The sequence below is a fragment of the Phyllostomus discolor genome, chromosome 13 (genome assembly GCF_004126475.2).
Source record: "Phyllostomus discolor isolate MPI-MPIP mPhyDis1 chromosome 13, mPhyDis1.pri.v3, whole genome shotgun sequence".
NCBI classification, from domain to species: Eukaryota; Metazoa; Chordata; class Mammalia; order Chiroptera; family Phyllostomidae; genus Phyllostomus; species Phyllostomus discolor.
The window spans coordinates 21,110,362-21,133,358 of NC_040915.2; the positions used below are offsets into that span (position 1 = coordinate 21,110,362).

Here is a 22,997-nt window from a genome sequence, read left to right on the forward strand (position 1 = left end):
GCTAAACAGCTGGGAGGGAGGGGGCCACTTCCCCTCCGCGGGGGCGGACTAACACAATTAAAATGAACATCATGCTTAAACTGAAACATTTAATTGGTACGTTGGTCCCGGAGATTCTGGAGTCCCTGTTTAAAAAGGAGGAAAAAAGGCCGCAGCTTGCGCGTTCCCCCCAGAGGATTCCGGGAAAAGGCCCAGCCCGGGAACCTGCTGCCTCCTCCGAACTGGGGGGTTGGTAGCTCCTTAATGCCCAGCTCACTAATTATGATTATTATCCTTATTGTGCTTTTATCAAGCACTTTTCTATGGACAGATTTTGCTCTGTTTTTATTATTAGCCTATCAGTGGCGGAAAGAGATCGATCGATGCTAGGGTGGTGGGCAGAGCCCCCGGCTGGGAGGCGGGTAGGAGATTGTGGCTTCATTGCCAAGCCTCCTCGCTGTGCCTCAGTCTCCCCACCCGTAGGGGGTGGGACCCACCCTCTTGCTTTGAGAGAGACTTCAGGGGGGTGGTCTGTGGCTCAGCCCATGGTGCTGGCATTGGCCGCAGGCCAGGGCCTGTGTTGGGGCTTGGCATACCTACCAAACTCAAGACATTGGCCCTGCCCTCAAAGCTTCAGTTGAGTGCAGAGAAGGGGAAGACCTTGCCCGACCCACGTGGCTCAGTGGGCTGAGCGTTCAGGGCATGTGCCCGGGTGCAGGCCAGGTCCCCAGCTGGGGGCGTGCCAGAGGCAACCGATAGATGTTTCTCACATCCCTCTCTTTTTCCCTCCCTCCCCTTCTGTCTAAAAATAAATAAATGAAAAGTCTTTTAAAAAGAAAAAAGAAAGGCCTGAAAGAAACCAAATTAGGGTATTCAGTCGGAGGCTCAGCACGGTTGGCCCTGGAAGGAGCTCCTGTCTGGTCCCTGCAGAGCTGACTTCCAGCCCTGGCTCTGGCACCAGTTCCCAGGTCACCTTGCGGTGGGGGGGCACCCACCCTGTCTGAGCCGCAGTCCCCGTGCCTCCTGGGGTGAGAGTCCCAGTGAGTGGGTTTTCTCAGTGCCCTGGGGTGGGGCTGGCCCACGCCTATCAACCAGCCCCCAGACAGTTCCAAGAGAGGCTTTTGGAGAACAGCTGCCCTCCACAGCTCTGCCACCCTGGGTGCCTTCATGGCTGTGTCCCCCGCCCAGGGTCAGTAGCTGGGGCTCTTCGGCTCCCTACCCCCACTCTGCCGCAGATGGGAGTGAGGGCACAGCTGTGAGGGGCTCAGCCCGACCCGAGGAGGTGAGCACTGCCCCAGGTTTGGTGCTGCAGCAGGAAGGGAGTCCCTGGCTCCCTCCGGTCCCTTACTGCCCGGCTGCCCACACGGAGGCACAGCTCAGTGCTCAGGCTGCCTCGCCTTCCCATGAGCCTCTCAACCACTCCAGCAGGAGGGCCCTCATCACCACCCCCAGGAGAGTACTGTGCTTTGCAGTGTCTAAAGCATCGAGCTCCTCTGGTGACTGAGTGCAGGCTGATGCTACTAACGGGTGGGAAGCTGAGGCACAGAGCGCCAGGGCTTGACCACACAGGCCAAGGCAGAGGTGGGGCCAGAAGCAGGTCTCGGCCGTGGTCCCCTTGTGCCGCTGCACACCCCCCGCCCACCCTGCAGGGCCCAGAGGCCGGGCAGGCAGCGTGGGCTGGTGGAATGAAGAGGAGGCAGTTTTTGCTGCTGAGCTGCTTTTAACATCCCAGACGCTATTGTTTGCCTCGGTGGGTTCGTTGCCTCTCCTCGTCCCCGACAATCTGTTCCTCTGTCTTCTGGCATATATATAGATTCCCCCTCCCTCGGCTGTAAGCCTTCTCCCACTTTCCATCCTTCTCTGTTTCATCACGTGGGCAGGAAGGCTCTGGAAGCGGCAGATCCGAGCAGCCGCGGGGGAGGCTGTTTGGCAGGGGTAGGAAGGGCCTGAGCCCAGCAGAGCCTCCACCCTCGGGCGGTGCCTCTGTGCTTTCCTTTTCACTTCTCCTCTCCCCAGCACCCTGGGGGCAAGGTACGGAGTCAGGCTCCTGGACGGGGCAGGCTAGGGTCCCGGAGGGGACCTGGGTCCTAGACTGTGTCCTCAAAGGTCCCTCCTGCTGCGTGGGTCTCCCCACTGGCCCGGGAGGGAGCAGAACCTGGCCCAGGCCTGACCTGTGGGGAGCGGACGGCAGGCTCCCACCTCTGGCTCGGGGCCGTGTGTGCAGCGGGGCAGTGGTCACACTCCCCGGGGCTGTGGTCCCCAGGCTGGCCTGCAGAATGCCAGGGAGTAGCTGCTGCTTCCCCGCCTCTGAATGTCTCAGCGGAAAATTAAAGCGCACCCGCAGACTGACGGAGAACCCCCACGTGCCCTCCCCAGCCTTGGCTCGGGACTGGCCCCTTCCCCCGAACTCTCCTCGCAGTCAGTCGCCTTTTTAAAGCACAACAGCAGCACACCTAGAAAGTTGACCGCCATCAGACGTGTCCGCGTTTCCCTCGTCGTGAATGCTTTGTGTTTTCTGCGTGTGTTCAGATACTGGGCCCACTGGTCTGAGGCCTCTCGGTGCCAACCAGTCAGCTTTCCCTGGGCAGTTGATCTGGTGAAGCCACGGGGTGGGCGGGGCCAGGTTGCTGCCTCCTGGGCCACAGCTCGAAAGGCTGCGTGAGAACCTGGGGTGGGACAGCGAGGCCCAACAGCTCCCCAGGGGGACGTGTGTCACCGTGCAGCAGGCGTCCATCTCTGAGGTCAGCTGTGTGGCCTCGGGCAGCTCCCTTTCCCTCAGCGGATCTGTGGTTTTCCCGTCCCACCTGCAGACCTCAGGGGTTTATGGTGAGGGTCAGATGGGCCCCCGGGCAGCGAGCTGGGAGCGGCCTTTGTCCAGCCGCCCCAAGCTTTCAGGACCTTTTGCCTTGTAAAACCCTTCCCTGCCCCACTTCCCCTCCCCCTGGCCCAGCCTTTAATCACTGGGGGGGTGTTTTTTGTTTTTGTTTTTCAAGGTGATTAAAACCCCTCTGATTTTTGTCGACCCTAATCGTAGTCCAGCTGGCCAGGCTGCAGGCGCCCCGAGGAAGGCCCGGGCCTCGGAGAACACGGCCAGGAGCTCCTCCTCCGAGAGCGAGGATGAGGACGTGATCCCCGCCACGCAGTGCTTGACTCCCGGTGAGCGTGGGGGGGTGGGCCCGCCACCACGGCCCGAGTCCCCTGCTGCAGCCTCCTGGCTCACTCGGCCGGGAGGGGCTACCCACCCGCGCCCCAGACGCCGAGGGTGCTGGCAGGGTCACTGAGCAAGCTGGTCAGGAGGGGCTTAGGACGGGGTCTCTGGGCACTGTGCTGGTTCATCCAGTGAGGGGCTGGCTCAGGAGAAATATTTGCCAGGGCTTCTCTGTACCAGCTCCAACGGGTAGGATTCAGACCAGAGGCGCCACGTGGCAGGGACCAGGTCAAAGGATGAGCTTTGTCACGCCTGCCCGCCCGAACATGGAGAGGGCTGTGGGGTGGTGGCAAACCTCCCGTTCCCGGTGGCGTGTAAAGGGGATTAGGTAATCCCTAAACCCCGGATGCTGCGGGGAAGGATTCTATCCACCAGCAGGAGATGGGACCACATCTGGGATTTGATATTTGCGAATCTGTGATTCTACCAGTAATAGCAGGAAAATGGTGAATTACTATTATTTTTATGGCATCCTTTAATGAGGATGTTAATGTCTAGTTTGGGTAGGCTAATTTAGAAATACAGACTAGTGCAAAAAAAAAACATTGCCTATAATCCCACTGGAATAATTACTGTTAACATTTTACAACTGATTGCTTTACAAAAACCTAAGCTATAGCTACGTGTTTTTAGTGAGACTATGCCATACACATGCTCCATACTCTTCACTTGCTGATGCCGTGGCATCACACATGTCCCTCGTGATTCCGGCTGGCTGCAAAGTGGTCCTTGCGTGGGTGTGCCGTGCTTTCTGCCAGGGCCATGTCGGAGGAAGCCGAGGGTTCTGTCCGGGCCGTGCTTCGGCTTTTGTATGTAGTGCGACAGCGAGCAGTGTGTACTTGAGCCTGCACAGGCGGCCACAGCGATCCTCATGAGAGACCGTTTGAACTGCACGGACAGTCTCAGCAGCCAGGCCAGCCAAGGGGGAGCAGCATGGAGAACTGAAGTGTGGGGAAGGGATAAGGAGAAAGCCAGGGTGGCCGTTCCAACAGCCAGTGACCTCCCCGGGCCTTCTGATCTGGAGATATGCCAGCTCCTGGGTGGAAGTCGTGGGGAGTACATACCACAGGCTTCTCCTGCATGAGCCTGAGCAGCGCACCAGGCCCCAGGAGGGCTGGTAGATGGGGTGTTGCCGCAGCTGGGGAGGCCATAGGGCTCTGTGTCCTGATGGGCACCCTGTCCCGCTCCATTTCAGCTGTTAGAACCAACATGGCAACCGTGCCCACAGCCTACCCAAGGATGACTCTTGGAGCCGGTGCAGGGGCCAGCAGCAGTGAGGAGTCTGGTCGGGTGACCAAAGGCAAGAAGCAGAAGGCACCTGCCACTCAGGTATGTGGCAGGTGAGGGGGCGCCCTGCCCACGTCCCCCTATGTTCCCACACCCAGTGCCGCTGGAGAGGTAGCCGTTCCTCACAGCCGGAGCCCTGCCGCCCTCTGGCTGCACTGACCCAGCTCCTGGGTGACCTTGGAGTGGGCGGGACAGCCATCTGGGAACGTGGCGCAAGGCAGCGCCACTGCAACACAGTGGGCTTTTGTTTGGTGGGGGCTGTTTGCTTCCTCCCTGCCTTGAGATGCTGAGGGTAGAAGTGGTCCCTTACCACTCACTGTCCGTAGTAGTGACCTAACTTCCCAGCCTTCATCATTGGCAGAGCCCTGTTCTTCGGTCCTTGCCTGTATCCAGAAGTGGGCCGGGGGAGCTGATGGCTCCCAGTCACGTGCTCTGTGGGCTGCACCAGTTTGCTTACTGTCTCTCAGAGAGGACAGGGGAGTCTGGGGGCAGCCGAGCAGAAATGGGGCACCCCCAGTTCACAGGGGCTCCTCACAGCTGAGTGGGTATTGGGGCTGTGGGCACTGCATCCACTCGGCCAGCAGGTGGTGCTGAGCCTCTGTCCATGCCAGCCACTGGGAACACGGCAGGGACAAGACAGGGAGGTCGCCGCTCCCGTGGAGTTCCCACGTGAGGCTCAGCGGTGGCCACGAACAAAGGGAGCCAAAAACCAAGTGCTCGCTAACTGGTGGGTGGTGGGAAGGAAGCAGTGTTCGCTGATGAACGATGGGGGGCGGGCGACTGCGGAACCAACAGGCCGGGCAGGCCTCCCCGAGGAGGCGATGGGGAGGCGGGGGCAGCAGCCCAGCCAGCAGGCGGGGGAGTACTCCAGGCGGGGGGACCCAGGTGCAGGGACCCTCTGGAGAGGGGTGCAGGGGTCGGAGAACTAGAGAAAGCAGTGTGGGGTGAGGGCTGCGGGGCTGCTCCGGGTAGTTGGGGGTCAGGGGCCGTACGTTGAGGAGGCACACCCAGCCCTCTCTCCCTAACTGCTGGGGGGCGTGGGAAGCAGGAGTGGCACAGGGCAGACTGTTGGGGGGGCTGCTGCAGCCACCGTCCCCAGTGGAGGCTCCGGCTGAGTGATGGGCACCGGGCGTGTGTTTGGAGCCTCTGAGGATGGTGTGATGAGCTCGTCACCCAAAGCCTGGCACCATTTCCTGCCCAGGTGGTGGCATGGCCCCTGTGACCCCCGCCTCTCAGTCCCCACTCCGGCCCCACGGCTCCTTGCAGATACAGGTCCCCTCCCGCCCCAGCAAGGTGAAACCTGACCAGGGTGGCAGAACTGACACCTGAGAACCCAGGGGTCTCAGGGCCACCTTTGGCTGTCCACAGGTGACAGAGAGGAACCTGGCTAACCTCCCGCTGACCCAGGCCGCCCTGAAGGTCCTTGCACAGAAAGCCAGTGAGGCCCAGCCTCCTGCCGCCAAAGCCACGTCTTCAAGTCGGGTGAGCTGGGGAGCCTGGGGTCCAGGCCCTACCCTGCGGGGACAGGGATCAGAGACACAGAGGATGGAAGGGAGGCCCAGGCAGGGCCAGAGTTCCAGCATCAGCGCCGACCTGCCCCTGGGCCTCGGCACGTGTGTGCGCCCGCGTCCCCAGGCCTCAGCTGCCGCCCGAGAGAGCCGTGGGAGGGTGGGGTGAGGCCTGTGCACGCAGCAGCCCGCCCGGCATCTGGCCCATAACCAAGGTGTCCGTGAGCATCGGATCTCATTTTCCCTGACTTTCCCTCCCACTGTCTCCTTGCACTGAGTTAGGTCGACAGCACCCTGGGAAAAGGCCCTGCGGCGAGTCCCCAGAGCACCCCCACGAAGGCCAGCAAACTAAGAAAACCCAAGGCTCCCGCGGTCCAGCCGGCCACAGCCCCTCCTTTGGGGCACCCCAAGGCCAAGGCCTCTGGGACCTTGGGTGGCAGCGACAGCGACAGCAGCTCTTCAGGGAGCGAGGAGGATGCCGAGGGGCCCCGGGCGGCCCTGCTGACCCACAGGCCAGGTGAGGGTCTCCGGAGGAAAGGGCTGGGCGGACCTAAGAGGGGAGCGGTAGCCTGGTGGAGGTCTGGGCTCGGGCCTCTGCTCTGTGTGTCCAGTAGTTCTGCCCACTTGACCTAGTCATCCCACACTGGGTCTCAGTTTCCCCACCTGTACAGCCTCTTGAGGAAGGTGGTCCAGACTTGGTCAGAGACCCTCTGGTGCTTCTGTTCGACCACTCCCAACTCCGCAGTCAGGCTTCTGTGCCTGACCCTGCCAAAGCGCGGGGCCAGCCCACCCCTGCCCCAGAAAAGCAGAGAAGGGGAAGCGGGCTTCAGTGATCCAAATGGAGGACAGCGGCGTTCCGGTTCTCGCCTGGAAGGCTGTGACCGTGGACGGGAGGGTGGGGCACATGCAGAGGGCCCGGCCGCCCCGAGGGCTCTGCCTGACCCAGCCGACAGGGAGCACCCGGGACTCCCAACAGGATACCTGTGCTCCCCCAGCAGGCCCGGCGCCCCCCAGGAACGAGACCTTGGTGGAGGAGACCACAGCGGAGTCCAGCGAGGAGGAGGTGGTGGCGCCCTCCCAGGTAACTGCAGGGGTGGGGGTGGCTGGCAACCTCGGGGGCCCCGAGTGACAGGTCTGGGCCCTTCTCCCAGGGACCCTGAGCAGGGTCCGATCTGTGTGGAGCCAGGCTGTCTCCCACCTCGAGGCCCCGTTGCAGCATAAAGCCATGACTGGCTGACTCCAGGAGTCTGCACCCTGACGTGAGGTGATTCCCAGATAAAAACAGCCCTCAACAGATGGGATTTCTTTTAAGGTTATCCTCTGCACATGGCAGGCGCCAGTGATTTTCCATTTGCATTAGTAATAAGAACATTTCCTTGTTAGATGTGCCCGTCTGAAGTCTGTGCTCATTAGAATAGCCCAGGAGGCGCACACCAAGAGTGGTGTCCCCATGACCCAGGCTGCGGGGGGCCGCCCCACGCTCAGGGGTCGCAGGGCCAGTTGCTCCACAGCAGGCTGCACTCGGGCCGGTGGGGTGGGGTCCCGGCCTCTTTCACAGTGGGCTGCTTCAGTCTCTCCTCTCAGGCTATGCGACCCCTGGGCCGAGCCCAGCCAATTCCCAGGCTGCGAAGGCCACTCCCAAGCCAGACCGCAATGCCTCGGTTTCCTCTTCTCCGGCTTCCAGTGATGCTCTGGACGGCAAGCGGGAAGTGGGGCCGCAGCAAGCAGCAGTCATGTCCCCTAAAACAGGTAAGACGGGGGACAAGGCAGTGGCCTCCTCATTTCCCTCCCTCAGAAATAGTCCCACCAACGTGGTTGTGTCCGTCACCAGGGCTTCTCCGAGTGAGGCCTGGGTCCTCTGGTCTGGGGGTGCCCAGGAGCCCGGGGGCTGCTGGTGCACCCGGTAGGGAGACCCCCGCCGTAGCAGAAGTGCACGGTGATTGGCAGAGCACAGGCCTTGGCTCTCTGGCTGACCCTGTTGACCTTTCTCCCTAACACGTGGGCTCATGGCGTGGGGCCTGGGGAGTCAGGGAGCGCAGACAATGGGGCAGGAGCCACGTCAGAGAAGTCTCTAGCACGTGGTGAAGGCCCCGGGCGATGGGCTGACTTCCTCTCAAGCCTCACACAAGCCCCTGGGCACTGGCAGCCTCTGAGTCATGACCGCACCGGGCAGGGGTGCTGCGTCCCCTCTGTGTCCAGGTGCGGCACACCCAGGGAGTAGTCACATGCTATCTTGGGGGCGGGCTGGAATGCCTGGGGCATCCACCACCCCGACTCTGCCAGAGCCCAGGGGTGGGCCTCTCAGGTGGACGCACCTGGGACCGATCTGGGGGCTCCCCCGCCTTGGTGTTGTGGGTGTCTGTAAACAGGAAGCAGAGACTCGGGCTGTGGGGAAAGAGGTCATCGGGGCCAACGTGCCCGTCTCGGTTTCCCCACCGCCTGACTCCGGCCCTTGCCGGGAAGCACCGAAGGAGCGCAGTGGAGCTCTGTCTGTCCGGGCACCCTCCGCCCAGGGTGCCCTGTGGGCCAGCCCAGCGTGGGGCAGGGCTGTGCCCCAGGGCCCGCAGGGAGCGGGGCCTGCCAGGCTCAGGGAAGTCGGGTGGCGTGGGACAGTGCCACGGTCCCACGGTGCTTGAGCTCTTGGCTGCGGCTTGCCCGGTGCTGGGTCGGCAGAGGAGTCTTCGCTCACCCGTGTCCCCGGCGTCCTCCCTGTGAGAGGCGGCGGCGACGAGCCGACATTTTAGAGGTGGCTGTGGAGGGCGTTTTCACACGTGTAGTCAGCACAGTTATCAAAAGAGAGCAGAGGCGTGGAGCATTCTAAACAAGGGCTGCACCAGCAGCCACTCCGGCAGGCGGCGAACCCGCTTAGTCAGCGGCCACGTGTGCGCGCACTGCACCCAGCAGCCCCAAGCCGCCCGGGCCCCTGGCCGCGAGGGCGGGGCCCACTGCGTGCGGATGGACGGGAGTTGAATGGCTGCGTGGCTGCCACGTTTCTGTGACTACAGTGTAGAACAGAGGCCTCGCTGTTCGTCTGACGCCTCATTTTCACACACAGGGAAACTGGCCGTGGGAGGAGCAGGGTCCCAGAGCAAGTCAGTGGTGGGCAGAGCTAGAGCCCGGGCCTCCTGCTTCCTGGTGCTAGACCCCTGACCAGGCAACCCCCCTGCCTCCTGTCTGGCCTTCCGTCATGCAGGTGGATTCCAGGCCCTTCCCGTAACACTCTGGAGACCTGTTCCGTCCCAGCCCAGACTGGGGGTTTTAGTGTGAGGAGACAGAGCAGAGAACTTAAGTTGAAAGATGGTAGAAAGGCATGAGCTAGGTGACCCGGGACGGGGCTAGGGGGGAAAGTGACCACTGTCCAAGGAGGCCAGTCCTGTCCCTGGGTCCCCTTGGCTCTTGTACCACGAGAGGTCCGGCTCCTGTCTCCCATACCCACGTCACAGTCCTCTCTCCATAGGCAGAAGAGAGCCTGGCGCCACGCTCCAGAAGCCCAGGAAGGGAGCCGGGAGCCTCCAAGCCTCGGTGCTGGCCCTGCAGAACGACATCACCCGGCGCCTCCTGAGTGAGCCCCTGCCCCTGAGCGAGGCCCAGGTCCAGTCCTCCGTGGCGAAGGTCCTGGCAGAGCTGCTAGAGCAGGAGAGGAAGAAGGCAACGGATGCCGCCAAGGAGAGCGGCAAGAAGAGCCGCAAGCGGAAGCCATCGGGGGACCAGGCAGCTGCCAGGGCCCCCAAGAGCAAGAAGAAGAAGCCGCTGGTGGCCAGGGAAGGCAGGGAGGGTGCTGTTTGCTCAGAAAAGGCCCCCAGGACTACCAAGGGGAAATCTAAGAGACACACAGCAAGTGGTGACAGTAAGGAGCAGAAGGAAAAGGAGGCTCTTGGCTCCCCAAGGGCCAAGAACAAGGCAGAAGGGGAGCCGGAGATGGTGAAGGTTGAGGGTGGAGACCAAGCCAACCCAAAGAACAAGAAGGAGAAAAAGAAGTCTGACAAGAGTAAGTGGCCGACCACAGCCCAGCCCAGCACACTTCCCTGGCCCTGCTCTGGGGGCCCTCCGCCACCCCAGGGGCGGGGCCAGCCCTTGCTCGGCACCGAAGGGGGAGCCTGGAAATAGTTTGTCCGGGGTCCTGGCAGGCCGCTGTTTGCAAAGCAGGAGCTGGACCCCAGAGCCCCTGGGCCCGCACTGCCAGGGAGACCCCGGGGCTACAGTGCGTGGCCTGCCCCTGCCCCCGCAGGGGCATGTACTCCCACACAGCGTTGCCCCCCTGCCCCGGGGAAAGCTGCCCCTCACTGGCCTCTGTGCTAGACCGCGAGCAGCGGGGCCTCCTTTAACCCGTGTGCCCAGTGATAGGTAGAGGGCGTCTTAAATAACACGTACAAGTCTTCAAAAGTGAGTTTAAGAAAAATAGTGGTACTCCAGTTGGCCCACGGATGGGGCAGAAATTATGAGGCCAGGGCGGGTAGTCACAGGTCTGTGGGCCTTTTTTTATGGCCCCCCGGGGTGTGGGGAGACCTGGGGACCCAGCACTGGGGGGAGTGACTTCTAGGGTCCCTGGAGACCCGCCCTGCGTGTCTCCCGACATTGACCCCAGCACTTAGGCTGAACACCTGTTGTTCAGGACGTTTACTTTCTTCCCTCAGAAAAGAAAGACAAGGAGAAAAAGGAAAAGAAGAAAGCCAAAAAGGCCTCAACCAAAGACCCTGACTCACAGTCACCGAAGAAAAAGAAGAAAAAGGTAAAGTGCGTTCCTGAGGGGTCTCCGGCCAGGAAAGGGGCCCCACCCAGTCCCACGGGGACTGTGACCAGCCCCGTCCTGCACCTGTCAGGAGGGCGGTAGCCAGAGCTGGGGGCGGGGGCGGGGGCGGCGAGTCAGGACGCTGGAGACGAGCCCCCTCGCAGAGGGGCAAGGCCTGCGCGTGGAGAGGTCTCGGCAGTGGCCTGCCTTGTCTGTGGGGTGGAAGGATGTGCCTGGGGCGGGGGAGGGGGAGACCCTCCGGGACACAGGGAGGCTGGGGCAGCTTCCAGGTGAGAGGAAGCCAGCACTCCCTGGGGCGTGTGTGCCCCGCCGGCAGGGACCCCACTACAGGAAGCTCGCGGTTGTCTGCCTCACGGGTGGTCGCAGCTGCTCGCCTGTAGAGGGGCGCAGTGGGGAGTGGGGCGCTCAGCACCTGCAGAGACAAAGCTGTCCCTGGCTTGCAGGGCCTCGGCTGTGCTCCGAAAAGCTGAACATCCCCACTGCGTGGCCCCTGGCTCCTTCCTGGAGGGCACGCGAGGCACCGTCCCTGCCCTCGGGGATCTCTGTACACCCAGCGTCTGTTCTGGGCGTCCCTGACTCCTCAGGAGGGAACCTCCCATGCCCTCCTGGTGGGGCAGCATGGGTAGGAGACGCTCTGGGTACTAGAGCCCCTCACACTTCTCTCCTCACAGAGGAAGACGGCACAGCAGACTCTCTGAGGGGCACCAGGGGCAGGTAGGCTTCCGGGCCCGGGGACCCTCGCTAACCGTGCGAGCTGGTGAGGGCGGGCGGGCGGCTCCAGCACTGCCGTGGTCCCGGGGAGCCAGGCGGGACCTGGAGGTGGGCCCCAAGGGAAAGGCGGGTGGAGAAAGAGGGTCTGTCCTCCGGGTCAGTGGGGCCGTGCCAAGGAGCCGGAGTTGCAGGACAGCTGTGGCGATGGCCGGCACTCCCGGGGGCAGCCCTGCGCGTGCCTTAGTGGGGGCCCTGGGGCGGCGCCCCTCTGTGCATGAGGATGAGGCCTGAGCTCCGTCTCTCCCTCGCTGCTGTCCAGTTCCTTTTCCTTGTGCTCATTCACTTGGGGGCCTTTGCTCCTGGGAAAGCAGATGGTTTGCCCAAGACGAGCCATTTCTGTGGACCCGTGCTTCCCAGGAGGTGGTGGAGGGGTGAGGTGCCCCATACTGTAGGGCCACGCAGCGCCTGCCTGGGCTGGTGGCGGGACCAGAGGAAGCTGGGCAAGCGTTCGGCCCGCCTCCCGGGGCATGGCCAGTGCTGCAGGGTCTGCCGTGGTTAGCTAATGCCCGTCTCCTGCGTCCACACACCAGGGTTGATTTGACTTGATTTTCCTTGATGCAGACAGAAGTTGGTAAATCTCTCCTCTAGACAGATGTGTTTCCTTTCCCCAGGGATTTCTTAACCTAGTGGTGCCCAGTGCCTCTGCCCTCTGCCCACCACAGGTTGGACTTGAACTTTCAATTTCCCCTTCCTCCGCAGAAGACCACCCACCGCAGTGTTCGTGCTGGCCCAGCCCATGAGCCCTGCAGAGGCTGGTCCGGGGAGGCGGAGGAAGAGGAGGAGGAGGAAGAAGAGGAGGGAGTGCGCCCGGTTCCGTGATGACCTCCACTCACTGACCCTGCGCTGACTTCTGTCCTGGCACAGGACACTTCGTACAGATGTGTACAGTATACATATATATATATATATATTTTTGTAAGTGACCTGCCCCTCCCACCTCTGACCCAACGCACCCAGAGGCCTCGGGACCTTCCACCTCTTTCCCCTACAGACCCGGTGAGGCCCAACCTGGTCCTCCTCCTTCCATGTCCCTGGTCCCCGGCTGATGCTGAGGACTTGTCCTCTTGTCAGTTTTGCCCCCGTTTTGTGCTTTTGTAAGAGCTCACAAAATAAAAGACTTAAAGGGAAGGTGGAAGTTCCAGTGCACCCGGGGCAAACATTTTACAGTCTGCTTATTCTTGGAGGGGAGCAAGCCGTCGCTCCGGGTCTGCTCTGGACTGCATATCAGGCTCTGCGGTGCTGTGCTAAGTGGGACAGTTCGCCTCAGTTAAGTGTCTGGTGCTGGATTGGGGTGGGGAAGGCTTCCTGGAGGAGGTGGCATCATCGCTAAGTGGGCGCTCCCGCAGGATCATGGTTGGTTGCCAGATCCAGAGGTGAGCCAGGCAAATACCCAGAGGCAAAGGCCCACTTCCCGGGGCCCAGGGCAGTGGGGAGCGTTTACTCGAAGGTGTTCCGGCCTTCTGCCCGAGACAGCAAGAGGCTGTGTGCAGGGAAAGGGAGCTCGGAGCTGGGGAGGCCCTGGAGACCGAGCTTGGCATCTGGCTGTGCCCGTAACCCAGGCCCGTGGGAAAGGCCCTCATAGCTTCTTGCCCCCCGTAGGGTGTTGGTCTAGAGCTGGGGCCACAGAGGGGTGTCCTGTTGGGCTTCGTTGAAATAGAGACTTTACAGCCCTGGCTGGTGTGGCTCTGTGGTTGAGCGCTGGCCTGTGAAACAAAGGGTCACTGGTTCGATTCCCAGTCAGGGCACATGCCTATGTTGCAGGCCAGGTCCCCAGTGGGGTGGGGAGCACACGAGAGGCAACCACACATTGATGTTTCTCTCCCTCTCTTTCTCCCTTCCCCTCTCTAAAAAATAAATAAAATATTTTAAGAAGAAGAGAAACAGATGTCACACTGAACGTCTTGATTTTGGTCTCCTCTTGAAAAGGCAAGAAATTTGGCAACAGGGGCCTTCAGTCCCTCCTGGCAACAGGCAGCTGGGGTCCTCGTGCCATTGCCATTTGTCATCACGTTGGTGGTCTTAGTAATAGCAGTGAAAATCGGGGTGTGGGAAAATGGAAGCTGGACCAGGAGGAGCTTGTGCTTGAAGAACTTTGGGCAAGAGCCTATGTTTTGGAAGCAGAGTATTCATTCCTCTGGTCCAACAGGAGACCGAGTGTGTCTGTGTACAGAGCACAGCAGCCCAGCGCTGCCTGGCCCCACGGGCTTCTACATTTGGGCTCCCCAGGCTGCACTGTCCCCCCAGACCACTGGACTCAAGCTCCACAGTCACCTCTTCGGGGTAAATCCCAGATCCCAACAGAACGGCCAGGAGCCAAAAGTGGTCTATCCACTGACTACATTTTATTCTTACAGGAACCATGTACCTAAGGGCTGATGACAAGCTTGCTGCGCAGAGGCAACAGGGGTGGGGTGGGGTGGGGCGGGGCGGGGCGGGGCAGGGCAGGGGCTTGGCAGAGAGGGAGGAGGGGTTGTGGTGGAGAGGCTGGTTCTTTCTGGTGAGTGTTGCTGGAGACGGGAATGGTGGCTCGTGCCCCCAGTTACATAGGCTGGAAAGCCAAGGCTAAAGCCAGAAGGGGAGGGACAGCAGCGTGTCCTTTCTTGGGGCTTAGGGGAGTATCCTTCCTTCTCCCTGCACCTGCCCTCATCCATGGGTCTAGGTCTCGGAGCCCATGGGAGTCAGCCTAGCTCACCGTCCCCATCCTTGGGCCGTGTGTCCCTGCTGCTGGGTGGGTGGAGTGTGGACATCAGGGCCCTTCTGTGTCATGAATCTGTGCTATTCCGATGTGATCCGTTGTGTCCGAGGAAGGTGGAGAGCCAGGTACCAGAGTCTCGTGGGATGAGGTGCAGGGTGGGAGTGGAAGGGGAGGAGTGTGGGGCTAGGGCTGGGGGCAGAAGACAGCGAGGAAGCTGGCCATGCAGGGCTGGCAGGGTGCTGTGGTCCTTGATTGCTGTTCTCACACCATGGCTACAGAAAGAAGCAGCAGGTTAGGGTGCGAGTCACCTGTTGGCTCAGGTACAAGGACTGACTATCACACCCACAACTCTGGTCCTCATCTCTGAAGTGGGCGTCTCGGGAAGGGAGGCTGGACCAGGGTCATGCCGTGCTGGGCGTCCACCCATGAGGGAGACTTGGGAGTTGGCCCAGCTGGGGACCGATCCCCCCTGGAGGGGCCATTACCTTGGGTCAGTTCTGGCTTGGTCACACCCAGTCCAGATGACAGGTCCTCCATGTCCAGTGGGTCTGCAAAGGAGCACAGGGCCATTTGTTAGTTGCAGTCCGGCTACTGTAGCCACTGGTGAGGGGCCTGGGATTGTTTCTTCCCAACCTGGCCACAGGCCCACCTGCGAGGGCAGGTGCCACGTGGAAGGACACGCACTGGACAGCGGTGATGAGTGTCGTTGGGAATTGAGAGAAGGGCCAGGAAGGCAGTGATGAAATGAGAGGGGCGGAGCTGCGGGACTCCAGGGTGCGTGCGTGGAGAGTGCGCGGGTGGGTGGAAGCACAGTGCAAAGGTCAAAGGGCGAACGAGTCAGCAGATGAGTGTGGATGTGAGGACAGACGTGATAGGCAAACATGAAGGATGCGCAGGCGGGTAGGCGGACAAAGGGGTGGATGCGTGGCTGAGTGGCTGCCCCCTCGGGAGTTTACACCTCGAGTGTCCCGGCTGCGTGTGCACCAGGAGCGCCCCTTGTCCCTCAGCCTTCCTGGTCCTTCCTGCTCCTTTGACACTCCCTGGCACAGCAGCCACTGCTTACCACTGCAGTTATGGTGCGGGTGCCCACGGCTTCTGGTGTGGGGGACCTCGGTGCCGTTGGGGTAGACGCACCAGCAGTAGCCAATGCTCCCATAGCACTGGAGCGGCAAATAGTTGCCGTTCTCGTCGCACTGGGGCTTGAACGTGCCCGGGTGGACGGCAGGGATGCGGCTGGCCTCTTCCAGGCACTGGGTCAGTGCTGAAGCGACAGGCATGGTGAAGACAGTGAGTGAGTGGACTCCGAGCCAGGGCCTCAGCAGAACCGGAGATCCACACACCACTGCTGTGGGCCTGATGCCTGCCCAAGTGACTGTCCTTGCTCTACCCACTGCACCGATGGGGAAACGGAGGACTGGACCAACAAGGTCCGAGATCAAAGAGGAAGTGAAGAGCTGTGTGGCTAATTCATCCTAGAATTTGAGGATTTCTTCCAGTACTGTACTCCACGCCTATTCAAGTTTGGAACTGGACCGGTGATTCTGATTTCTAGGGAAAAGCAGTGGTCACCTTGGCAAGTCTGAGCTTCTGTTACTGCGGGCGTCCAAGTAGAAATGGGGGTTTGTGGGTGTTGTGGAAAGGACTCAAACATCAGCGGGGGGCAGCCAAGGTGGCATCTGAGGTGCCTTCTGTGAGTCTACGATGGAGAACCTGCGGCCCACATGGCGTGGGCCAGACGTTCTACTTCCGAAACAGAAGCCCAGAGGGAAGAGATGCCCGAACTTGCATGGCAGGCGATCACCAGAATTAAAACATGACATTCTTAAAAGCTTCGGAGCTGAAGATCCTGGTATACACTGTCCATAAGATGGAAAACCCCCAAAGCTCTCGTGTCTGGCGCCCGCTGTGACCTCAGGGGTGCCCTCTGAGGGCTGGGGAAGGTCACTGCAGTGACTCCTGGGATGTTCCGGTGGATTCTGCACTGGGCCCACTTGCCCAGCACCTACCTCCACAGCAAGGCCACCTCCAGACCTCTGTGCCCAGTGGGCACTTGGGCAGGATGGGGGTTGGGGGCAGCCAAGCCCGGAAGGAAGAAGCAGGGGAGGCAGGAGAGACAGGAGAGAGAGCGGAGAGGCCAGAGAGGCTGGCGGGGCCGGGGAGCACTCCAGGCTCTAACGTCTGTAGCTCTGGGAGTGCCCTGAGGGAGGTCCCAGGAGCCCCAGCACCCCACGGCTCCCACCTCCCTGTACCTTTTGGTGAACCTTCAGTGAGCTTCTCCATCGAGTTCTTGCTCATTTCAAACAAGAGCCACTGATGCATCCAGCTCTCAAAGACCTAACGGGACAGAGGCAGGGGGTCAGGCTCAATAGCCCTCTCCAGCCCTGCCTGGATTTGCCCCTAGGGGCAGAGGCAGGGAGGGCCAGGCAGGGCCCTGCACCCCTGGGTCCAGCTGCAGCCTGGTTCCCCCATAGAGACCCCCAGGGCTTGGTCAAGTTGGTTCCTCAACTCCAAGCACCTTTCCATGTTTGCAGCTTTTTATGTTCTTGTAAGCTTCCTCCAGCTTCCTGAGAATGACCTCCCTGGCCCACCCTTCACCTCCCCTCTTCCCAGCCCTGCCCTAGCCATCAGGAGAGGGGGCGTGAGCACGGGGAAATGCTGACCTTCCAGTCCAGGCCCTCCATGGTTCTCTTAAGTTTCTTCAGGTTCTCTGGGAAGGTCCCCTTCAGCTGTGGGTACACCTTCAGGGGGTCAGCTTTCTGCAGGGTAGCAGCGTAGGAACGAAGGTTAAAAAGAGCTCCTGGCAGGTAAGGTGAAACATGCAACCCATGTTCCCCTTGTCTTCCCTTCTGAGGGGTGGGCCCGTGAGGGGGCTGCGGGGAGGGCAAGCAGGAAAGGCAGGCTGGCTGCACAGCTGCAAGACCCCAAGGCTGGAAGGCGGGAGACCCAGCTTCCAGGTCTAGTTATACCAGGAACCCCAGTCTTCTATCTGCAGAGGTCCGTTCCTCTTCCAGGTCCCACCTCCTCCAGGAAGACTGTGTAGACCTGCCCCCAGCTAAGTTGGGTCTCCTGCATCTTTCCTCACAAAGGCCCCTGCACCTCCCTCATCCCATGGTCACTTGCCTATTGCCCGTGCTACCCTGGGGTACCCATGGGATTGGGACTTGGGTCTGACTGCTCCCCACTGTGAGTCCAGAGCCTTGCACCATGCTTGGCACAGAGTAGCCGTGCAATATAAACTTGGGGAGGAAGAAGTGGGTGCCTAGGTATCTCCATCCAACCATTCAGAAAGTGGGGGCGTGGCAGGACCGGAATACACACACTGTTAAGGGCCCCTCCCGCGCTCCCTCCCTGACACGGCGGGCCCATACTGAATGTCTGCTATGAGCCAGGCAAGGTACGGGACTCGGAGCGTGGCCTTGCCCGGGGCCTGTGTGGGCAGGCGGGGCCCCTGGCCGGGTCCCACTCACCAGAAGCAGGTGCATTACATGGTCCAGTGTGGTGTTGCCGTACTTGGTGGCGTTCTGCATGGGCTGTGGGAGGAAGGAGTGGGGGTTATCAGCACTGGCCCCCCGAGGAGGTGCCCTGCACGGAGGAGCAGCTGGGGTCTGGGTAAGAGTCCGGAGTCCCAGATGCCCCACGGGACCATCTCTGCTGCCTCCAAACGTGAGAGCTCAAGCATCTCACTGTACCTTTCCGCCTCAGTATCTTTACTGGCCAGGTTTGCATACATTTCCCACCCAGGGCTTTGTGGGCAGCAGGTAGTTTTGTGAGAAGCAACCTTATCTGTATATAAGGGCTTTCAGAACAGGTGGGGACCGTGAGAGGCTATGGGACAGGAGAAGCACCTTGTAAACTGTAGAGGGCAGGGCCCCCCTGGCAGGGATCGCCCCAAGAGCCTCTCCCCCTGTCCTGAGATTCGTCTTCTCCCTGAGGGGGGCCCTGTCCTCCCCCAGCAGCCGGGACACCCTCCCTGACTGGGCTTTTCCCCCAGGTCAGCTGGTCTCCCCTGCCCCATGGCACCTGCCCTCCATCCAGGCTAGATAACACTTTCCCCCGAACTGCCCAGGGACTGTCCTCACCCCCGCGCCTTCCATGGGCAGCGCGTGCATCAGCATGGGCGTGGCCATCCGCATCTGGCTCACAGGCTTGGCAGCTGTGGGGTCAGGAGGTGCAGCATGAGTGTGGCCCCAGTGCCCAGGGAAGAGAGTACTCAGATCTGGGGACCCGGGTCTCAGACCCAGTTGAAGAGGGGCTGGAACTCCAGACCAGAAGGAGAGGACAGTGGGCCCAGCTAGGCGCAGGAATGGGGTCTGAGGTGAGGGGTGGCTGGGGGTGGGGAGTGTCAGGAGGGAGGTGGGTCACGTACGCTTGGGAAGCTTCATGCGCATGTTCTCCAGCTGCAGGTTCTGCGAGGTGACCGTTAGCTTGTCCAGCCGGCCCTGCTGCTGGTACAGGAAGTAGGCGGTGGTGGCCTGACCAGCCAGGAGCAGAGCCACCAGGACAGAAAAGCCTGTGTACAGGGCTCCGCGGCTGCACTTGCTGCTGTGGGGGAGGGAGGATCTGTCAGAGAGGAGTCCACAGAGGTGGCTGCCCCAGGGACTGGCCGGGAGTCGGGGAAGTGTCCCCGCATTTCCACCAGCCTGCCCACCTCCACAGCTAGCCCTGACAAACATGCACTTTAAGCCCAAACAAGTGCCTATGGACATGCAGCTTAAAGACATTTCCCCGGCCCCTACTTCCAAACATTGCTGGTGGTAGAGCCCTCCCAAGTTGAAGTCCTGGAGCTGCCCCTGGGCCTAGGCTGAGTGGGGAAGAGCCAGGGACCAGTGCCAGGTCCTCCCTCAGCCTCTGTCCCCCCTGTGCAGTGCGGGGTTGAGGAGGAGGGTCTCCTCAGGTTCCCTCTGCCAGGGGGTCTCCTGAGATCTGGGCTGCCCTGGAGGGGAAGGGGATTTTTGCCCTCCTACCCACCCCACCCCTGCAGTGAAATCAGAAAAGGGAAGGAAGTGGGACCTGGACTGCAGAGCTTGCAGGCCCACCTGAAAAAGAGAAGTGAGGCCATCACATTGTAGGAGTGGGTTGGGGGCATCGGACAGTGTCAGGCACTACCCGCACTGGCCCTGACTCCCCGTGTGCCTTTGAGCAAGTCTCTGCCATTCTCTGGGCCTGCCACATGGGCACAGAAGTATTTCACGTGGTGACTTCCACTCAGGAGGGACTTCTGCGGGAATGTGGGGCCTGGGCCTCATGTTCTCTGCACTGGCCACCTGCGCAGGGCAGGCAGGCCAGACCTCAGACCTCAGGGCCTACCGGCTGCTGGTCTTGGATGCCGTTCGCAGGGCACGTGCACAAGCTACAGCCTGGAGGAGGCAGGGATCCTGCCCCAGGACGGAGAGAGTCCCCTACCTCACCCCAGGGGTGGGACTCCCAGTAAACCCACTGGAAACTGTCAGGATGAGGCTGTACCCTGCTTACTCCAGCAACCAGCCAGGGGGCTAGGAAACGCCAGGACCCCTGTCTGCCCAGTCATTCGTGGCACCACAGACACACCCATTCCCACTGGCTCCCTGCCCCCTGGGAGGGAGCACTTCCTAGGCCAGAGCCCCGCCCGAGGGGTTGCTACTCTTGAAGGAAAAAACGAACACCCATGTGGGAATGAGGAGGAAACCAGGCAGGAAGGGAAAACAAGTCCCACTTCTTGGCCTTTCCAAAGAACAGGGGTTGCCTAGCCTCCGAAGGTGGTGAGAGGCCCACCCAAGCCTGGGTCCTGCTGGGGTTCAACGTCTCCAGCTCATCATCAACATGCTCCGTCCTCCGGCATCCCCACACCCAGGCCAGTCCCAGCTCGGCCTCCCCCTCGTATGGACGCAGGGAAGTCCCTGCCCTTCCCTGAGCCTCAGTTTCTCATGAGGCCTCAGAATCTTGAGAGCTGTAGTGAAGATGAGACTCTGCCACTCCATTAGCTCAGGGGCCCAGGGCAAGTCAACCTCTCTGAGTGAGTCGAGGTGAGAACACCTACTCAAAGGCTGTTGTATTGACTAAGATCAGGGGGGTAGAGTGCTCCCCTCCGTTGCCAGCACACAGCACTCCACAGGTAACGCTGACCGCTGTTCTAGTTAATAGTTAACTTGAACCTCTGGCTTCCTTCCTCTTTAGACATCTTGAATGCCTGGACCAGGGCCAACTCAATCACCCTTCTCTTTGTTTCCTTCTTCCACAGCTTCCTTCAATAATAAGTTGACCAAAGTCAGGAGCCAACCAGAACTTGCAGGAATGATGACAATGGTGTTGCCAGGCAGAAGTGTTCACAAAAGGGTCTGAAACTGGCTGAAGTCTAGCGTGGCCTGAGCACACAGGGCCAAGCCAGTTTTTTGTTTTTTTTTTTTTAATCATTGTTCAAGTACAGTTTTCTCCCCCCTACTCCCATTCCAGCCCACCCACCCAACCCTCCCCCCTTCCCCCCATTACCCCCCACCCCTAGTTTTTGTTCCTGTAATCCCTACCCATTCCCCCCTGAAATTCCCTCTTCTCTCCCCTCTGGCCACTCCAAGCCAGTTTTAGAAGCAGTAGCTGAACTAAAAGGAAAACCAGACATGGATTTTACAAGGGGGCACCCTCTCTGTACACTGAGCCCATGCTGGGTCTGCAGCTCACTGGGTGGCCTGAGCTTAGAAGGGTCCCACCTCCCCTCTCTGCAGACTGTACCTCTAAAAGTGGGCCAGGCGGTAGTTGGCTCAAAATTTGAAACCAGACTAGTCCTGGGTTCTGATTCTGGCTCCAATATTCACTAGCTGTGAATTTAGGTAAATCACTTACCAAAATGAGCTTCAATTGTCTCCTGTAAAGAATGGGATAATAAAAGTACTTGACTCCTAGGGTTACTGTGGGAATTAGCACTGAGTTTAGCATCTAGTCGTGTCTGTAATTACTAACAGTAGCTGAGAACTGGTAGCAAGTGCTCAGTGAACAGGAACTATTATGACTATTGCCATTATTACTGAGCCCCAGAAAGAAGCAGTGATTTATCCAAGTCACATGTGACAGTACAGAACCTGGACCAGAATCCAGCCATCACAAGAGAGCTAGCCGGCCCTCCTAGCCACAGAATTCCCCAGGGTTTTCACAGGTCATTGCTCTAATCGTCTGTCCCCCAGAAAGCAGGTCCTCATGACATCTCTGAGTGCCTCTCTCAAACCCCTTTCTGCCTGGCAACAGCTGACATCATCACATCTAGCTGTGTGTCCCAGTGTTTCACAAACTACTTTTTGCAGATGGGGAGAGCAGGGGACATTGGGGTAACTACACTGGGATAATCTAGCCCCTCCCCTTTCAGAAAAACACACTGATGAGGCCATCTTGAGGCTGAGGGAGGGGCGTGGGGGTCCTCTAAATGGCTCCTTGCTGCAAGGGAGAGGGAACAGGCTGAATACAACCCACATCAACCCTGAGACCTTTCTAGAAATCTAGCCAGAGCCCCCTTGCCCTTTTTTGACCCCCTTCCAGCATCTTCCAACCCCTCCTGTGACGGCTGACACCTTGTCTGCTCTACAGACACCTGCAATATGATCCCCTTGGCTCGAACACGTGTGCCCATCCACGGTTATTTGGAGGGAACTCCTGTGACGAGCTGCCCTATTGTTCTTTTAGGAACTTTGTTTCTCCATCCAGTGTATGTAACATTTTCAAAATCCGGTCCAAGATTTCTAACCCAGGGTTCATGGCCCAGCTTCAGGGGACCCATGAAGCCCCTGATACTGTGTGAAACTCTAGGGATTAGAGTACAGAGCTTTCTTCCAACTTTCAGAAGGGAAGCTCATGATGTAAAGTTAAAACCCCTGCCCTAGAGGAGCTCCCTCGTGTTACAGGAGGGAGAACCGAAGCCCTGGGCAGGCCAGAGACGTGCTCAAAATCACCTGAACATTGTTAGGGCCACAGCCTAACTCCGTGCCCCCTGTGACCCCGGTCTAGTGCCCCTTCCCCAGCACCTCCGCACGTCTGTGCGGCCCGGGACCTGTGTGCACTCTCCTGCTGCTCCCACGTACCTCTCCGGGGCTCCGGGGCGCTGGCTCAACATGGGCAGCTGCTCGTGGTTGGAGATGAGGTCGCGTTGATCATCCATGGTCCTGGCCTCTGGTCTAACCCAAGCCTCTTGCTGCGTCTGCTGCTGCCGCTGCTGCCTGCGTATCTGAGACCCTGAACTCCTGGCTCACCTCTTGAAGTTTGGGCTGAGGAGAGATCTGATTCGTCCACGGGAGGCCGCTCCACCCACCTGGCAGAAGTGGAAGTGAAAGCCGCGAAGCTGGAAATACCCTGACTTGAGCAGATCTGCCTTTGATGGGGCAGGATCAGCAGGGGAAGGTCCCCAGGTAGGTGGAAAGGCCAGTGCGCTCCCATTGGCTACTGAGGGCCCTCATCACTTGTTTCTGAGCAGACCTTTGGATTCGTTAGGTTCTTTGGATGTTTCTAAAAACATCACTCTCTAGACAGGAAATCATTTTGAAGCAGAAAATGCCTTTCTCTCCCCTTCTCACCCATAGACAGAAAGGAGCTGCCCACCCTCTGTGAGCTCAGCCAAGTCCCTCTCCATCTCTCTGGCCTCAGCTATGCCATCTCAAAACCAGGGGAGGAAAGTTGGACTCAGTGTTTCCTTCACTCCCATCTAACTCAAGCAGTTTATGAACCTGAGGCTGTAGCTTTAAGGCTCTGGTACTAATACTCACCACCATGTATGAAACCCACCTTTATGTCAGGCCCTGTGCTGACAGGTTTACACACTAGAGACACGGAGGCTTTCAAGGGCTA

At 59.9% G+C, this 22,997-nt stretch overlaps 2 protein-coding genes and 1 long non-coding RNA gene across 7 annotated transcripts in view; 2 read left to right on the forward strand and 1 right to left on the reverse strand.

Annotated features, from left to right (window-relative positions):
- The window catches only part of TCOF1 (treacle ribosome biogenesis factor 1), a 36,267-nt gene extending 23,618 nt beyond the window's left edge, over window positions 1-12,649 (forward strand). The window contains exons 19-28 of one of the 2 annotated variants that reach the window (XM_036014539.1): window positions 2,973-3,135; window positions 4,383-4,516; window positions 5,843-5,956; window positions 6,265-6,499; window positions 6,981-7,063; window positions 7,554-7,731; window positions 9,440-9,970; window positions 10,617-10,711; window positions 11,404-11,443; window positions 12,199-12,649. In XM_036014539.1, coding sequence (XP_035870432.1) covers window positions 2,973-3,135; window positions 4,383-4,516; window positions 5,843-5,956; window positions 6,265-6,499; window positions 6,981-7,063; window positions 7,554-7,731; window positions 9,440-9,970; window positions 10,617-10,711; window positions 11,404-11,430 — 1,560 coding nt within the window. In that variant the 3' untranslated portion in view covers window positions 11,431-11,443; window positions 12,199-12,649. Of the gene's footprint in view, window positions 1-2,972; window positions 3,136-4,382; window positions 4,517-5,842; window positions 5,957-6,264; window positions 6,500-6,980; window positions 7,064-7,553; window positions 7,732-9,439; window positions 9,971-10,616; window positions 10,712-11,403; window positions 11,444-12,198 lie in introns of those variants that run through there. The other variant, XM_036014540.1, reaches the window with a different exon arrangement.
- Window positions 12,650-13,771: 1,122 nt separating this feature from the next.
- LOC118498006 lies at window positions 13,772-14,070 on the forward strand. Its single transcript, XR_004900526.1, has 2 exons — window positions 13,772-13,914; window positions 13,971-14,070. It is a non-coding gene; the product is annotated as an uncharacterized LOC118498006 (long non-coding RNA).
- CD74 (CD74 molecule) lies at window positions 14,050-22,523 on the reverse strand. 4 transcript variants are annotated; one of them, XM_028528785.2, is made up of 9 exons: window positions 22,238-22,522; window positions 18,565-18,740; window positions 18,278-18,351; window positions 17,666-17,728; window positions 16,859-16,954; window positions 16,448-16,532; window positions 15,262-15,459; window positions 14,684-14,746; window positions 14,050-14,470 (listed from the first exon to the last, which is right to left on the reverse strand). In XM_028528785.2, the coding sequence occupies exons 1-9, from the start codon at window positions 22,312-22,314 to the stop codon at window positions 14,460-14,462; spliced, it is 843 nt and encodes a 280-aa protein (XP_028384586.1). In that variant the 5' UTR covers window positions 22,315-22,522; the 3' UTR covers window positions 14,050-14,459. The 4 variants fall into 4 exon arrangements, with proteins under 4 accessions (XP_028384586.1, XP_035870435.1, XP_035870436.1 ...); XM_036014541.1 differs by having other exon boundaries at window positions 14,370-14,470; window positions 18,565-18,737; window positions 22,238-22,523; XM_036014542.1 differs by lacking the exon at window positions 15,262-15,459 and having other exon boundaries at window positions 22,238-22,434.
- Between the last annotated feature and the right edge of the window lie 474 nt (window positions 22,524-22,997).

What these genes read in the sequence shown, in the direction of transcription:
- CD74 (XM_028528785.2), bottom strand. Translation starts at nt 22,314, where the DNA reads ATGGATGATCAACGCGACCTCATCTCCAACCACGAGCAGCTGCCCATG. An exon ending in GCGCATGAAGCTTCCCAAGC is followed by an intron (nt 18,352 to 18,564) that starts GTACGTGACCCA and finishes CTGACCCCACAG; the next exon opens with CTGCCAAGCCTGTGAGCCAG. An exon ending in TGCCCATGGAAGGCGCGGGG is followed by an intron (nt 17,729 to 18,277) that starts GTGAGGACAGTC and finishes TTCCTCCCACAG; the next exon opens with CCCATGCAGAACGCCACCAA.